This window comes from Pocillopora damicornis, chromosome 11, assembly GCF_964200805.1.
Source record: "Pocillopora damicornis chromosome 11, jaPocDami1.2, whole genome shotgun sequence".
In the NCBI taxonomy this organism is placed as follows: Eukaryota; Metazoa; Cnidaria; class Anthozoa; order Scleractinia; family Pocilloporidae; genus Pocillopora; species Pocillopora damicornis.
Window position 1 is genome coordinate 10,546,342 of NC_142680.1, and position 17,522 is coordinate 10,563,863.

General features: G+C 38.3%; 1 protein-coding gene and 1 long non-coding RNA gene across 2 annotated transcripts; one reads left to right on the forward strand and one right to left on the reverse strand.

Moving 5' to 3' along the window:
- Window positions 1-2,190: 2,190 nt before the first annotated feature.
- On the reverse strand, window positions 2,191-5,010 carry LOC149037451 (uncharacterized). Its single transcript, XR_016181242.1, has 2 exons — window positions 4,908-5,010; window positions 2,191-2,457 (listed from the first exon to the last, which is right to left on the reverse strand). It is a non-coding gene; the product is annotated as an uncharacterized LOC149037451 (long non-coding RNA).
- On the forward strand, window positions 3,543-16,598 carry LOC149037452 (uncharacterized). Its single transcript, XM_089187975.1, has 15 exons — window positions 3,543-4,469; window positions 5,734-5,842; window positions 6,827-6,972; window positions 7,708-7,863; window positions 8,463-8,545; window positions 8,853-9,008; window positions 9,556-9,660; window positions 10,182-10,303; window positions 10,494-10,796; window positions 12,019-12,164; window positions 13,579-13,776; window positions 14,184-14,322; window positions 14,827-15,093; window positions 15,507-15,636; window positions 16,106-16,598. The coding sequence occupies exons 1-15, from the start codon at window positions 3,619-3,621 to the stop codon at window positions 16,393-16,395; spliced, it is 3,201 nt and encodes a 1,066-aa protein (XP_089044101.1). The 5' UTR covers window positions 3,543-3,618; the 3' UTR covers window positions 16,396-16,598.
- The last annotated feature ends 924 nt before the right edge of the window (window positions 16,599-17,522 follow it).

Here is a 17,522-nt window from a genome sequence, read left to right on the forward strand (position 1 = left end):
AGCGCCATGTACTTGCCTTCGTTGGAATTGTTTGTAGACGTCCGCGAGGCGGAAATCTATCAGAGGCCGTTTACGTCTGAATTAAAACTCGATACAAATAGTCACGGCCACCTAAACTATACGGCTTACCGAAGACCTCATTAGGCTGATGTACCTTAAGATCGATTGTGTCATGCGTAAACACCTATGTACATGATATGTTATCCTATTTGGCCAACATCTTATGGGTGTAGGTGAGGTGTTATGTGAGGAAGCTCCATTCAATAAATCTCTCGTTGTGTGAGGTAAAACAAACAATTTCAGTACAACAGTACAACATCATAAAATAAATCTGTATTGCATGGATAAATATCTAACAATAATCTTTGCGTTTCGATGAAACTTGTTCAATAGGGTTCTTTTCAAACGAATGTGCACTATCTATCTACAACCTATTTAAACGGTATTGTTCATTCTGCTACTTCTTACAATCTTCTATTTATTTGTCCTGTCTGTAATCCTAAACATAAATTAAGTTAACTCCTGTCACGAAGCAATTCTTTCTTGAGACACTGCGTGAGGGCTATAATGGATGATTCTCAATAAGCGTAAATCTCCATTTCCACCACAGAAAAAGATTCTTATTAATCAAGGTAGAATCTGGTCTTTCCTGCACGTCTTCATAAGTTTTTTTTCATCGAAGTCGTTTAAATATAAAGCTATATTCTTTACGAGGCAATTAACAACACACATTTTTGATGATTGATAGTTATCAATAATTTCTTTCCCGAAAAGAGAGAAAAGTTTGAAAGCAACCTTTCTCAAATTGATTCAGAAAACTTCTCATTGCTCTAAAACGACGTCACTTTCTTCCCTTGTAATAATTTTTTTTGTTAATGATTATCTTATTGACACTATTTACGATATTTTTCGATTTGAGATAAATTATAATCGTCATACTGTTTCTGAAACTACGAAATTGTAGTCAATGTTATGCACATCTATCTGTCTTTACTCGATACAAGTCACAAAGTCAATTTATAAAATCCGCAATTGAAAAAGACTCTGTAACGCACGAACAAACAAAACGAAGACTTTAGGGAGGAAAGACTTTTTCTTTATCATTTTCTTGTTTTACCTCATATCAAGTTGCTTGAACTTATGTTGAGGTGTATTGCACATATTTTTTGCATGATTGCGCCACATAAACGTCTGTTAAAAGATATCGAGTCGGTTTGTAAGAATGAGTACAAAGTTTCGTCTTAGGGATGAATGTTTCCTAACAGGATAGGTCAGAATAACTTAATCCTTTACACACTGACTTTCATTTCATTATGCTGTTCTCGAGTACACTGCTGGTTAAATTTGATCCATTTTCTCTCTCTTTTGCGTCTGTGGTTCTTTCAGCTTCTCTGAGCCACATATTATTCACCTATGTTATTACACCTGCACTTCGATCACGTGTACCACGTGACTCTCCCACCGCCACTGAAACCGTAACTCAAGGCGTTCCCCGTTTGTGAGGAACGAACGTCAGGTAAAACAAACCAGTTATCTTTGGATGCACATGATGCCAGATTTAAAAGGACATTTTCATGCATGCGGTCTTGCATTCGCTGACGTCGAATCGAAAAGTCTTTTATTGTGAAAAGTCCTTTTACAGCTTGCCACACAAACTGCTATACAGTCCCTTGGCTGACTCAAAGGTGGTGCTTGGTGCCATTCGTTTGATGAAGGGTCGTATCTAACAGTATGTCAAGAAGATATGGAGTTTTAGTTTTAACACGAGCAAGCAAGAGAGTGAAATGTGCATTATCAGGATTCTCGTCCTGTCCCGTCTTGATCGTCTGATACGATGCAACATTTCCAATAGCACGTAAAAAAAATCGATCATTGTTGCTTTTCTTTATTTGGAAAATGCAATACCATGTTACCAATAGACTAAGAGCCATAAGATTCTAAACTTACTGTGAGGATATGTTTGCTTTCACTAAATCAGGGCTTCATTGAGACTGGGATAACTGATGATATTTGGCGAAATAGAGCAAGAGCTAAGCGTGATAATTATCTCTATGCGTGGCTACTACTTTTATGAATGGATTTGTAACCAACTATCAACGCTTTGCATTTTCAATTCAGAACGGACTTCGCCTGGCTTTATTCAAATCATCCGTGCTTGCCGTCAAGAAGTTTTATGTTATAGATCAAAAAATCAATTAATTTTTCAACAAGTCTTACTCAAACAAACTTATCTTTCAACTGAACTAAGATACGAAGTCCCATCGTATCCTCCAACCACATAAAAAAGCCGTCCAAGACTCCTACTCTACATCCATTGCGAGGAGTACCCATCCGTGCCACAGGCAACCATTCAGCCTTGCCAGGATCGTACTCTTTACTGTGTCATACCTGTGACCGTGATCATAACCTCCGATGGCGTAAAGGTACCCTCCTAAAGTAGCCACTCCTACTTGTTTCCTAAAGAAAAGATACAAGATGCACTTTTATGTTTTCATAAGTAACTCGAAATATTTATGCGAGGACTGATAAGGAAAGGGTTTACACGCTGTATCTTTACCAAGTTCTGCCAACTACAATCCTTTCCTTATGGTATTGAAACTTTCCTCCTAGAATGTGGCTTCGAGAATCTCGGAGGGGGGGTTGGGATTCCAGGGTGGGAAAGGGGAATATCCCAGCATGTAATGATTAAAATAATGCCAATAGAAGTGTTAGTTATGCCGCACAAGGATCCTCACTCTTCAATCTACTACATGAAACCTCCATTGTGATTGAGCATACTGAGCAGCGCCTTCATGTGGTATTGTTTGTCAAGCTCTCAAGAGTTAAAAAATCTCTCTACTTCATCATGAAATTTTTTATACGCAGTTTTTTCCCTTTTTTTCAAACATTGTGGCATGATATAGTGACTTACTCTGATGAATAAACCAACTAAGTCGACTCATCAATAAGAAGGTCATTGAGCATTTTTTCACGTAATACCGAATATGTCCACTCTATGTAACAATCAGTAACATGTAAATGGTAGAATTTTTATATACTGTCACTGTAGTCAAATCTAATACACTGGGAAATTGTCCCTCATGCGAAATACAGTTTTGCGAACGAAACGGACGAGTTAATAGTAGTACGACCGTCTTATGTTATGTTGAAATTGCATTTTTTTATGGAATACGTCGAAATACGTTCCTGGCAAGTATCAGTTTGAAATTCTTTGCAAAATGATCGTAACAAAAGAAGGAAATTTCTGCAAATACTATGCGCGTTGGTCTGGGTTCGACAAAAACAAAATGCGACTTAGTGTTAAAAAGTAGAAAAAAAATGGAATAGATGTGTAAAACAACAAATATAGATCAAATAAAAAATACAAACCGAGTTTGAATTATGTGTCACTGAAAATATCCTTCTTTGATAACTTTCAAGGATAGAATAAATCCATACAGCCAATCTTACTTCCGGTTACTTCCGGTACTGTTTTCGTGGAACCCAAGTCTCTCTCGAGCTAGATTCTCAGAATTAGTCTCGCTTCGGTAATTCTCAGAATCAAAATTAGGAAAAATTGTTTTACAACACTAGGAGACAACATTTGTCGCAGTTCATCTCGCATTGCTAACCATCAACATGACAAAATACGACAAGCAAGGTGTTCCCAACTTAAGTTTTCATAATCCGATGGGAATAACACTCTACCCGAAGGGTTTGTACACGTACGCAATGGGAAACACTCCAGCCCGAGATATCACTGAACTGTTGGGCACATCGAACGACAAACAGGTAGACGTGTTGCTTTTAGCATGCGGTGATGTTAGAAATTTTTTATGCAGTTTGTCTGAACTATCCCTAAGAAAACCGCACGAGCGTCCGAAGAGTTTAAGTTTCCATTTGAATGATTATGATCCGTCAGTGATAGCTCGCGATGCTGTCCTCATAGAAGTTGCTCGTGCGATAAATCCTGATGTCCCTGCTGATGTAGACTTCTTGTGGAACATTTGGTATAACCTTGCGCTGTCGGTGGCCGACTTTGATCGCCTGCGAAAAGTACTCACTGAACTGTTGGAGAGGGATTTTGACAGCGACGAAAGTATCTTAAAGTTTCAAGATAACAGCGTTCTGCAGGAATGTCGGGATATATGGAAAGACTGGAGACATCTCGACCTCGAAGTGAAAAGTGTTAAAGAGGAAAGAAACAACCTGATAGAGGACACGAAAAGAAGTAAACGGTTCTGTGAGAATTCTCAGTGCCTGTCTATACTAACTCATATGGTGATGGAGATCTATGAAGAGAAACTAGACAATTTTGTGAAGCGTGCCGCAACAAATCCACTCTATACGGAAATACAACACTGGTATCGAGAAGGTTCCACGAATGATGAGTCGGAGAAAACAAATCCAACTTTGATTCGTCCATTTGTTCACAAGTGGAGGCAGCATTATGGTTCGTGTGCGTTTGTGGGTTATCCACCACTGGAAAGGTAACTAACTATAGGGCTTTCTTTTCTCATTGAAATAAGCTAAATGTATGTTAACGCTCAACCAACTGCACCATTCACTGTTAATCTTCCGCTCGGAGTATTGACGCCAAACAATGCTCCGTCAGCGATTCCCGTGGACATTTTGTGTTTCGTATTTATTGAAATCTATTTTCCTTCACGAGTCCAATGTGCATCATTTTATAGACTGATTCGCGACTGAATTCAATTCTAGGTTTTAAAACTTAATTTGAAAGGCCAAATCTCCAAACACGTTGACTTAAAGCTCTTTTGAGTGTCCGTCAAATATATAGTGTTTCACGATTTCATTTGGGCAGGTGGTAAAATTGCAAATGAGCCAATGTATAGATTATATATCTATTGAAATCGAGGTAATTTACTGCTGCGGAAACCTGCATATCAATTTAAGCTTTGGTTTACCTATTTGGTGAAACCATCTGCTTGTCTGTGATCTTGTTTACGCGTTCTTGATTTTTGTCATCCATTTGACAACCAGACAGATTTTTAACATGGAAACGAAGCATTGCGTTTTTTAATTCAGTGACTCGTGAAAATTGAATTCCAAATTAGTAATGATAATAGACATTGGTAAATATAAACCCACATTATACATAATTCATCAATAAAGGCAGTGACTTTCTAAAAAAGCTTTCTTGTTGTGCTGGTGGGGAGTATAACAAGTTAATTTGACTTTATCAACAGAGTTAATAGTGTAACTTGGCCAACGTAAAGAGCTTCTAAAGCTGCCATTTGTTCTGACGAAGGACTAACAGTCAAAAAGAGCTCTTTAAAATTATACATGAATGTGCGATTCAGATTGACTAATTTTTGTTCCGAAAAAATAACGATTAATTTCTTTTCAGCCTACAAACATATATAAATGAAATTTGGAAACTTGATGACCTTTCAAAAGTTAAGATTATGAATATTTTTTATTATCTGATACAAAGTGTAGTATAGCAGTTCTAAAATGTTGTAGCCACTAAAGGGAAAAGGGAAAGCGAAATGGTAGCGAAAGGGTTTGAAAAGATGGAGTTATCTTACTCCCTCAGGAATAAAAATGAGGATTACTTAGATTAGCTTTACATAAGCGCATGCTTCAAAGGTTATACATTAAGTATGTCTGCCTAACATCGGGTTAACTAGCATCTTTGTCTGCGGTTGTTTGAATACAGTCGCTCGAACCTTCCGAATACAACGCTTACTCATTTATGCAATTGAAAGAAAAAGTTTTTTTCTCTTATAGGAAAGACCTCGAACAAGGTAAATCATGTGCAGATGTTTGCAAGGAAAAGCTGGCAGTGTGGGTAAAAAGATATCAGGAGCAAAATAAGAATCACAAAGCAACTTTGAAGGTGAATTGTGTTTTCGCAGATACGCCAATACGCTCATAACTAAGTAAGCTTGGAGAATGGTAGGTTGTGATTAGCGAAATCAATGAATAAGAACGCAGTGCAACTCACTTGACGTTTTTCTAACAATCATTACCCGAGCTTAATGGTCGTTTTCTCATTCTTTGCTAAAGACGCTTGCAACAGTGTGGCCAAGTCACGGGTGCGACACAGTCTGAAACACAATGGCTAATGCAACTGGAAAAGACGTTCACTTGACAATCGCAGACAAAAAAATTGGCGCGGTCGATATTAGGAAATACTTCATAACAGTCCCCACCTATTTCTTGTATGATATATTCCGAGGTAGACGCCCTCTTGTTTTCAAATCTAACCCAGGTGGCTTGGAACAATTTTTTTTCTATATTTTGTTAATTCATCTAATTTCTTACTTTGCGTAACGTTTTTATATACTTTTTATATACTGGGTTTGTATTGAACATTGCGTTTGCAAGTGCGTTGCACGGGCGAGAATGCCTAAAGAACTGCATGGCGGTATAGCGGCATAGCGGCATAGCACCACTTGTTCCAGATCTCTTAAGCTCTAAGTGAACTCTTTCGCTCTATAGGTCGTACTATCAAATGGTCTTCTAGAGGCCTTAACCTAATGGTCCGTTCCTTATCTAGCTCGCTGTATACGCTTTCAAGATCCATTAAGTTCTCTACCGCGTGTGATACCTCGCATTGCTGACCAAATACCTGTAGCTGATGGATCCAGCCAACATTTACCTTTTAATTTAATAAATATTCCGAAAGTATTTTACAGTCTCCCGAGAGTCAAGTGAACACTCTGGATGAGCTATAGATGGCTAGCTGTTGCCGTATATTGTATGTTAATAATGTCAAAGTTTCATTTGCTGCAATTGGGAGCACTCGGAGTGCTTTTTTCAGAGTAAGTGTGTGTCCTTCACTGACAAACATCATCTTTCACCTACTCTTGTTTTGTAGGTTACCCTGTGGACCGGCGATGCCCTCGCTTTGTGTACGATTGGCTTTCCTCCAGAGGTGTTATTCGACGTTATCGATACAAGTAATCTCAGCGATCACACTGGTTTGCTGAATGTCCTTGTCTGCTGTGGCCCGAGGTTAAAAGTGTAAGTCATCTTGTCAGTCCTCATTAACCTTTGACCTTTTTTCGGATTTTTGAGGAGAACTCCTTTAATTCTTGTTATCCAAGAGATCATGATGGGACAGTGAGGAGAATTCAGGGCCTTGGCTGGGATATGTCGATTTAAATAAAGTTATTTTTAGCTTGGTGTGTAAAGCATTGCAGTTTCTTAGTGTAGTTTCTTATTGCCAAAGTCAGTTTTATATTAATGAAAAGAACAAATCTCATCGCTGTTCCCCAAAACATCAACCTTACTCACAAGTGACCAAGGCACACTGAAAGAGGGGGATTTGTTTCATTTTTCGTGAGCAAAAGGCAATATGCGAACCAAACAGCGACCAGAACCCTCCTTCGCTTTCCCCTTTTGAAAAAACGAACAAAAAAAACAAGCAAAGCAAAAACAAAAAAGTAAAATGTCCAGTGCGTAGAGACACTAAACTAAAGTCCTGGTGCGTAATGGATGTTTTAGCATTTCGCCTTCTTTCTAAAGTGAGGTTTAGGAGGAGTAAGCAATTCATTCGAACTGTACATAAGAGTTAAAAGCATTATCAGCGAGATTTGCGACCTCCAGAAGTAGAAAAATAAGTCCCCATTAGATGGATCCGAAGTCAGTTCATGACGGCGTATGGATTAACTAGTTTATAATTGGAAATGCTGATACACAAGGGGTATTTAGACATCTTGGTAATTTCTGTTTTCTTTATTTTTATATTTAAATCAGGCCAACTGCTTCTCTGTTGTTCACATCAAGCATGTTATGGTGCGGCGAATGTGACAGTATAGAGGAGTATTACAACAAATGTGTTGGTGTTCCGTTGCAACTTCTCCCGACAGTTCTTGGCTTGAACCTGGCTGTTGATCTCGAATTGGGAAGCAAGTACGCTAAGCTAATGAAATGAATTAAACATAACATTCAGATGCAGTCTACCGGACTAGTTGTGCGGTCACGTTTATTGCAAGTCATTGCTGGCCTGGTTTGACCGTGGCAGCCTTGAAACCATCCTTTAAAACATTTAAGGCCCAACATATGGTCGTTTTAATTTTTGTCAACGGTGGGGTGGGGGAGGCAAGGGGGCGTAGGGGAATAGAATTAGAGCGTCTCAGCTCAAATCCTGGTAAACACTTCCTAGTATCAAACATTGTATCCTTTCATATAACATCAATGCAGTTTTCCTCAATTTGCAGTTTTCAATACCCAAACAAAAGAATGATTGCTATGATTTTTTGTTACGCAGAGTATTAATAGAGAATCAAATTGAATGTTAGTGGGCCCATTGAGTGTCCTTTAACCTATGACAAGCAATTTTCATAAGGGTGGATCTTCAAATTTAAATGCACGCCAATCCACTTGTAAATCTTCAGTTAGCTCGCATGCAGCAGGGATTAAGGTCTATGACTGAGGCTTCCGTTTTACCACGTGGTATTGTTTGTTTGTTTTTCTTGTTGTTTTCTTTTGCTTTGTTTTGTTTGGTGTAGAAAACTTCCGGACCACTTGGAATCTACAGAAGAGACTCTTTGCTGGGTCAAGGCGGACCTTAAAAGGACTTTATTGACAAAAGGTTAGTTATGGCGTACTGGAGCCAAATTTTTAGCCAGCTCCTGTCATACTGAACAAGTGTCCCATCTTTGCTGGGGAATTACCACTCAAAACTGCTAAGAGAAGGGTGGAAGGCGGAGAAGGAGGGGAAAGTGGGAGGGGGGACTTGTGGTTGGATGGGAGTCCTAACAAGAAAGAACGGAGATACTGAGTCGCCTCGCTAAAAGAGCCACGACAAGTTCCGGTCTGTCTGCAGATGCATGTTACTGTAGCAAGTTAACCTCACCTTGTGACAACTGTAATTTTATAAATACCTCTTGCAATTTCAGCTAAAACCACTGATGTTGTCCAAGCGTTACTGAGTCTCACAGAGCGTTGCTTCAACCTAACGAACGTGGTGATTCATTACATCGGCGTCACTTCACCTTCGCCTTTGACCATGCTTCGAATTATTCATCAGGCACAACAACTCTTCAAGGAAGGAGGTCATATCAATTTTTAAGTTAGCTGTTAGCCTGTAGCGTATGCGTATTCACGGCGTTCGAGCACTGAAACTACAGATCGAAACCCTAGGAAACTACCACGAGTTCCAATTCTCAATCCGGTTCTCTTAATTTTTCGCAATGTTGGCATACCAAATGATAACGCTCGCCCTGTGAGAAGTACATTCGCTCGCCCTGTAAGAAATATATTCAGTATGGAGAACCAATTATTCCATGATCATTTCATATAATCATTATAATCACTTCTTTTATCATTATCATAATTGTAAACAACAGTGCCTGAGTTTGTAATGTTCAGTTTCGCTGAAGGGCCTGGTAAAAACCTATGTCCTTCCTCAAGCTATGGGCTATTCCTAATAATTATATTACACTTTGTGTTTGGCTCGTTGATATCGATTTTACTAATAACCAGGAAGGGAAGATAAAGTGCCCCCGCATCTTATCTACACTTGTCTTAATAGCAGAAATTGGACAGAAGAAATCTAAAGAAATATTGACGAGTAATTTGGGTTGGTTATTTGCGTTTTAGCCGCCGAGATATTTGACATACTTGAAGATGAGCTACCAGCTGACTTTAAGAGGAGGTACGGACTATCTTGGAATTTGTTAAAGGCATCGTTGGGGAGAACACCAGGTAAGGACATGGTGAAGGTTTAGTTACGAACCATCATTATTACAAGCAGCAATATCTCCTCTTCTGTATCTATACCTTGCAAAGAAAACTATGCGATCTACTCGAAATACCCGGATCTAATCGAAACAGTCACTATCAACTAATCTAGTTGGTGATTTTCTAAGATCCAGATCTAGAGCAGGAGCTGTTGGTGAAACCCGATGTGGTTTTTCTAGGGTAGCCAGGTTATCAAGTTATTTCCAAATGGCGGCGTCCACAGTCAAATTTTTAGCCCGTATGAGTAAAAAAATTTAAAACTATTAGATTACTCTATAGCATCTTAACCCGCGCTAACTCGTGGATTTTTATACAGATATGCTTTTTAATGACGGAGATGCGATTAATATAGTTTCTAGAGTATACCTCTCTTTCACAGAACTTGCAGTAAATAAATCTCCAACAGCACACATTAGGAGCTAAACAAATTCTAGAGGGCCTATTGTTTCAACTAAATAAATCATTTTATTCTTCTACCACTACAGAGCCCATTGTTGAAATAAAAGTTAACATCAAGATTGCAGTCGTGCCTTGGTATGAGGGAACACCAAAGCCGATGATTTACATTAGGAGTGATCGCAGCAGTGCTGAGGAAGCTCCTTCACAAGTGAGAAAATAAAATAACTCCTTTTACTTATAAACTCTTAACACGTGTACCTTCCTTCTGGCACATAATAAAGGGAAACGTGCGACAATTTAACGATAAGATTATACGCACATTATACGCACAATTACTTATTTGTTAATTATTTTATTTAATCATGTATTTATTCGTTCATTTCATCTTTCTATTCAAGTGGTCCCTCGCAATGAGTCTAGCCTCGCAGCCTTCAGTAATTTACAACAGCTTGCGATATGATGATAACACCCAAGTGGTGACTTTCCATCTACGCGAAGAAGACTGGAATGAGCTTCACTGTTCATCCAAGATGTGGATATCATCCGGAGAACTAATAAAGGTCATAACTTGTGAGCCAGTGAGTCTAGCAGACGAGACTGTGCAGAGTGTTCAACGGGTTGATCCTGCGGAAACATTTGGTTTGTTTGCAAGACAGACATTCACCTTAATGGAATCCAATGAAAAATGCCAAGTACTCAAGGTAAAAGGTGCATTGCATATTGTTAACTTATTACCAATTCTTGACTTGGCGTCCATGGGATGCTCATTTGCGCACTTGCATTATAGCTACAGCAAAGAGCAATAAGATCGTCAAAGCCAGTACATCTTCCAGAGGCCGGTTCCGCAATAAACGTGTGAGAACCAGAACTGAAAGCAGGAGTACAAAATGAAATTTTTTTAAAAAATTTTGTCATCGTAGCGAATTACAAGTATACTAGATAAGTACATAATTCGCTGCATAAAAATCCGCCTTAAACAAGTTGTTGATCTCGTCGACGTGCGATGAAAACTGCTAGTATTAAGGTGGTATCCGATTAAAACGTCTCAATAGATCCCTGTGACCATGTACGTTTAATCTAGTCGTTTCGTAAAGGTAATCACATGATTTCGAGTGCAATTTGGAATAAATAAGCACGAGTGGTCTTTAAAGCACGTGTGAAATTGCACGAGAAAAATCATGTGATTACGTGTTAAAAGTATACATAAAAAATACGAGATGACTTATCATAATTAAGCATAAGCAAAGCGCGCGCATCAAGAGCAGAAATAATTTATTCAAACCGTGCGTACGGTCAAAACAACCGCTTACGATCAAAACAGTAATATGCAATGATATCTTCACATCTTTTAAGCGCAAAAAAATTCAAAGTCCGGCTCAACAGTTCAAGGAATTGTTCGGTTTGTGTCCGTATCACTGTCGATGAAATGGAATCGTCGTTTCCGAGGTTTCACCATGTTTTTTTTTAATTTCGGATCGCTCCAGCAGTGTTAAGCTGGGTCGGCTCGTAATTTTCGATTTCCTTGGCAATTCCCTTCTTTAAACACCACTTTTTCCAAACCCACAACCGAAAATTACTGCTTTTTACAGTGGTTTCGGTGTTTGAGCTGTTTTTCAGGTGCGGTGGTGAAAGAAAACCTACTTAAAACGTCGGCCATTGTTTCGCTCGCAAATTTTCAACTTTCAAATTTTGTTGCAACATCCAAGGCTCGCATTTGATTGGCTATCTGTGAGTTTCTTTAATTTATTATAGACCGATCAGAATGTCTGACTTGTTATTCTCTTTGCACTGAATTAACCCTCTTCTGCGCTGAGTTACCTGAAAACTGCATTTATCTTAACCAATCAGAACTGAGTAATTTTTCCATGTTTATTATTATGTATGTAATATCTTATTTCATTGTCTTCTCATTTTTTTTGAAAGGTAATAAAAGTGGAAGAGAGCATACATTCTTATTCTGCTGAACTTGAGATACTAGACTTCGCCATCTGCAAGGCGAAGGCAATGAAGGTCAGCCAACCAGATGAGTCTCCAACGGTAGTCCAAATAGACTTCGAGGGGGCTACAGGGTGGGTAGCACTAACTTCAGCAATGATCTTCAAGCACCACTATGTTATGAGTATGTTGCAGTGTTATGAGATTCGGAAATTTTTTTCTGAATAGCTTAAGCTTTTTATTGATTAAAAAAGATTTACTGATAACTCTAAATTATTGATTTCAAAAAATGCCCTAAATGATCTTCTCGTCACGAGTCACGAGCTATGCACAGATGTCGAAAGGCGGAGAGTTTGGAATGTGAAAAATTCATTTTCAAATTGCAAAGTCAAATACAAATGCAGGGGTGTGTATCGTTAACTAAAAGAAATTAAGATTCTTTTATTAACGCACGTTATTGTGAAATTTCGTACCAAGCCATTTCAGTGTCCTGTCAGCGTCAATGAACTAAAAGACGTCCAATTCAGCTGAATAAAATTTTATATTTGTACAACATCACTCAAGCAAAGAAACTAGCCCTGCTAAAAAAATATATATTCACCATTAACGAAATCATTATACTTTCAGGCAAATTCAAGCCAATTTTAATTAAATTTGCGTGGGCAATTACCGAAATTGATCAATGATACCCCCTGTATCAGCCAATCAGCATTTATAAGTTTGCCCTCAAGGTCAAAAATTTAGTTATCATAGAAACTGCGGTGTTTTACGAGGATTTCAAGCCCTGAGAAAAGCCGTAATAACACACGTGAAAAAATACGAACATTTTGTGCGTATGTGATATCGCCAATCAGCTGCTGCCTCATCACTCGCCTTTCGCGCCACTTTATCAAGTCTTCACCACTCTCAATCCAAGGTAGTTTGTCGAAATTTTCTCGAATTTTGGCAGCTAAAACACTGAAAAATTCGTATTTTTTACTGACTGTGACGTTCAAAATTTCCTACAAGGGGAAGAGAACCAAAATACGAAAAGAAAAATCGAAAGTTACGTATTCAGTGGCTTTGATAGTGGCATTTCTCGCGTCGGAGCTCGAAAATCCACAACTGAAAGATTTGCCACAGTTCCTGAAAATATATCTTCTGTCGGTCAGGAAAAAGTGACTTACTGAGAAATTTTTTGGGTTGAAAGTTACGCCCATTGTTTTTTTGTTTGTTTGCTTGTTTGTTTGTTTGTTTTTTTGTTATTTATTTGTTTGTTTTTTGTAGTGATTTGACGCATTTTTCCATCTTGGGCCTTAGCGACTTTTTTTGGAGATTATCGATCTTATTCTTTTTAATTTATATATACACTCGACTTTTCTTGTTACGAAAGGGCTATTGTGTTTGCATGATAACAAAATAATGCATGGCTGCTTGTAGATATGGAATTCCTCTTCTCGTGTTCAACTCGATAGCTTACAAGTGAGATATCGAGCTGAGCTGAATTTCTCTATGCACGCCCATGCATTTTTCTCTATTTATCTTGTTGTTTTTTTATTTTTTTTACAGTGACCCGCTCAGCATGTATTTTTCATGCTTTGTCGACATCATCTCATCCAAGTTCCAAATTTCAGGCAAACTCGGGAAAGTATTTTGCAACATTTCTAAGCGAAGCGATGGAACAGTGGGAGAACTTGTAATACGAAACTTAGCTCCATTGCCTCTCCATGCTATGCAAGGGTGGGATAGTCAACTTACTGATATAGGGTATGTACAAAATGGGATCAGCCAGGATTTTTCATAAGAGAACAAAACTGAAATATAACCAATGTGTACTATGCTTCTAGTGATTCTGGACAATATTTAAGGGAGGGATAAAATCAATGAGTTGGATCTTTAAGCAATAGACCGCACTCTTTTATCGGTTTACCGCCGTAATAACCTAAGCAAGACGGTGAGAGAAGACTGAAAAAGTCTGTAAATCATGAGCTGGAGGCAAACATTAATCCTTCTGCAGGACAGGTTTGCATTGGTGATAATACCTTTATCTGGTATTAAAGAAAAGATGTATGTAAGTTAACTGTAGGTGCTGTCCTCCTTTAAATTCCCTCTAAAGCTTTAGGTCATTTATAATAATGTTACGTTTTGATGTATTAATTTTTTTATTGTAATAGCTGTTCTACAATGCTTGGCAAAATGTTTCGCACTAAGCTTGATCTGGATCTGAAATTACGAAGAGATGGTGGTCCGCCGTTTTTTGACCTCAGGGAATCCATTGCAGACATTATACATCATCATGTGAAGGAGCCTGAGGTAGGCCTGCAGGAACACATTTATTCACGTGTATTTCCAATGCATACACTTAGTAATCAGAAAGTGGTTCACGTCTTCCTTCAGTAGCATATTGGACCAAGCGAATTACTATAGAGCAACCAAGAACTTAAAATCGTAACCGGAGATTGCATTGGTTTTGCCTAGCTTTGCTCAGTGATTGGTCCAAAAAACTTGGGCTATTCTCCTAACGAATCAGATGCAAAACGAAAACCTATTACGACTTGTTTGCCCGAGTTTTCTTGCACTTTGGGCACTTCACATGGTTTTAATTTAAGTTCTCAGAGGTTCTGAAGGGTATTTCCTTTCCTCTGATTGGTCTTTGTGAGTACGTTGGTTTTGGTATTACAACACTGACTTAATTGTAAGTCGATATAAAAGGGGATTCTGTCACATATTGTATATTCTGGGGAACAATTGCTCTGATTATATGTGGGCTAATTTGATATAATTGTAATGATAGAAAGTTTCCGTTTAACGTCAAAGATTGCCAAAGTACATTATGTTGACGAACGAGGAATCATCGAAGAACCATATGACTCAGCGGAGGACATGCTTAAGAAGAAAGGTTTCGTTATCAAAGTGGAAAAACTGTTCAAGTGGAAGAATTTACCTTTGGCTAAGGTTTTTTTCTGTGATTGTCAGCGGTTTGCGGACCTGATTCGCAAGAATCCGGGAAATACTCAATTATTAGCAGAATACTTCAACCGAATTTTCCTTCACAAAGTCAACAGACTGGTAGCTGGCCAAGAGGTAAGAGGATGTTGATGTTGACGAAACAATTTTTGTGAGGTATGGTATGACTCCTGTCCTCTGCTGTCGCTTCCATTATATTTGTAAGGGCAAAAAAGGAAGAACGTGGCCAGTGATTGTTTCGAACTCAAATAGATGGGTACACTTATATTGAAAATAATGATAAAAATGACGCTAATAATGATAGTAAAAATACTGATAATAGTAATTGTAACGAGAATGGTAATGATAACCATAAAGAATAAGATAAGAAGGACGATGATGATAAAGATATTGATATAGAAAATTATAATAGTATTAAATTTAAAAAGAAATTGAAATTAAGGTTATACGTCGTCCTTCTTACACATCGGTACAGTTTTTCTTAGTTGAAATTATGAATTGGATTATGTCATGCCTCGTTATTTTAACAGGAGAAGGTTTTATTCCGTAAAATGATGTACACAAATGCAGCCCGAGTTCCTCAAGATGGTGGCTATGCTGTGTGGAAGAGTTCTTACATATCCCTGTTGTTTCCACGAGAAAGCATCAAAAGTATGGCTGGTAAGTTACGTAGTGAGAGAATCCGACTCTCGTTATAATGTGTTGAGTACATTCAACAACTTTTTCACGCAAAGGACTCTGGGTATCGGTACAATTTTACTCGACATTGCGGGTACTCAAAACAGCGTGCACACCTGTTTTTTTTTTCCAGGTTTTTCTAATCGGCTCTCAACAAAGGTAACAAAGGCTCAGAGGTTAAGGGAGGAAAATAAATATTTTGAGGATTTTATTGTTAAGTGACACAGCGACCTAAGATATGCGGACTGATTTAGATACAAGTGGATTGCAGCTAACGCACGTGTCAAAAGTGTCAAGATAGCCGGAGAAAAGTCGTGATGAGCGCACTCACCTCAAAATTGATCCGTCCAATATTACTCAATGAGTGATTTCATATCTTCTTTAGTACCGCATCTATACTTTGGTCTAGACAAAAAGAATATAGATTGTAATTTTTTTTTTTTTTTTATAGCAGCCCTTGCTATAGAAAGTCCTCTACTTAGTTCTGCTGAACCTGGCCATATGGATGAATCCTCTTCGTTAGAAGGTAGATCCGTTTCTTCTGAACATTCTGCAGGCTTCCTCGACCCATTTCAGGGTTTAGCTTCTCACATTGATCAAGAGTGTGCCTTTTGCCATTCAAAGAGCGGGACTTTAAAAAGGTGCCTTGGATGTAAAAATGTGCTCTATTGTGGTAAAACATGCCAGAAAGAGCACTGGAAGAAACACAAAACTGAATGCAGAGGTAACAGGAAACTTTGAGGAGGTGTGCCAGTCTTCTCCGTGCATTCCATGAAGACGATCAGAAACGATTACACAGCTAAAGAGTTATTTTACTGCCATCACTTGAAACGGAAACATTTATTGCAGGAATGAACATCCCTTTCATAAGTTGTGACTATTTCTGACAGATCGCTTTTCTTATTTCAATTTTTTGTTTTAATTAAATTTATACATTATTTGTATTTTTCCATTTGTTTTTTTTCTCTATTCCAATTTTGCTCGGGTGCTCGAGTAGTGTGAGGATCTTTCGGTAGCTGGGTGTAAATATGTAATTTTCTAATATAGAAATTTCCAATTGAGTGTCAAAAATCATCCAGGACTGCTTTGGTGTTACTTTACTTCGTTAAGTGATTGATCCAGAGAACTCGCACTACTTTCTCAACCAATCGGATTCAAACTAACTTGATCCCAGGCGTTTTCCAGTACTTTAGACAGTTATCTTCTTGTTACTTCGACCTCTCATTGGCTCCTCGTAATATTTTTCTTGCTATGGTTAGCTGTTGTGATTACTTTGGGTAAGGAGTTTCCACAGTCTATTGAAAATTGCTCTAAACCACAAACATAGTAAAGTTTTCTACAGTGTTTTTTAACTCGCGTGAGTGTACAGTCTACAACTGAAAATGAAAACAGGAAAGAGCAGCTCCCAATTGCTAAGTGTCACTCCTCGAGGTCGTGTTTCCGGGTATCTTAAATTTCAGTTATCAGTTTGCAATCTTAAAACGCATCCGTTTCTACCTATACCTGACAGATTTGATTAAAATTACCCTTAGTCGTGCCTTCGTCACAATTATTTTTATGGGTTGAGGGGAGGGGCTGCAATCGAGGTTTAGATCACTTTCGAAATTCAAAAACTTGATTTATTCCTAACAGACCCATAACTAAGTATTTAGCACGCAGATTTTGCAAGTATTTTAAAAGGTGTTCTAAAGACTCCCGATTAGAATTGTGCGTAGTATTCTACATTGTCATTGGTGTGAGTAACATCCCCCCTCCATCTAAAGAAAAAGTGTTAAATTGCTCATTCCACCCCTATTTTTGTCAACGCTAGACTGGCAAACCTCTGTTTCCAACCCCTCTGAAGTAAATTGACCGCAAACAGACTGGAA

Excerpts from the sequence above, each read along its gene's own strand:
- LOC149037452 (XM_089187975.1), top strand. The coding sequence starts at position 3,619 with ATGACAAAATACGACAAGCAAGGTGTTCCCAACTTAAGTTTTCATAAT. Across the intron at positions 7,864-8,462 it reads GATCTCGAATTGGGAAGCAA|AAAACTTCCGGACCACTTGG; the intron begins GTACGCTAAGCT and ends TGTTTGGTGTAG. Across the intron at positions 9,661-10,181 it reads ATCGTTGGGGAGAACACCAG|AGCCCATTGTTGAAATAAAA; the intron begins GTAAGGACATGG and ends CTACCACTACAG.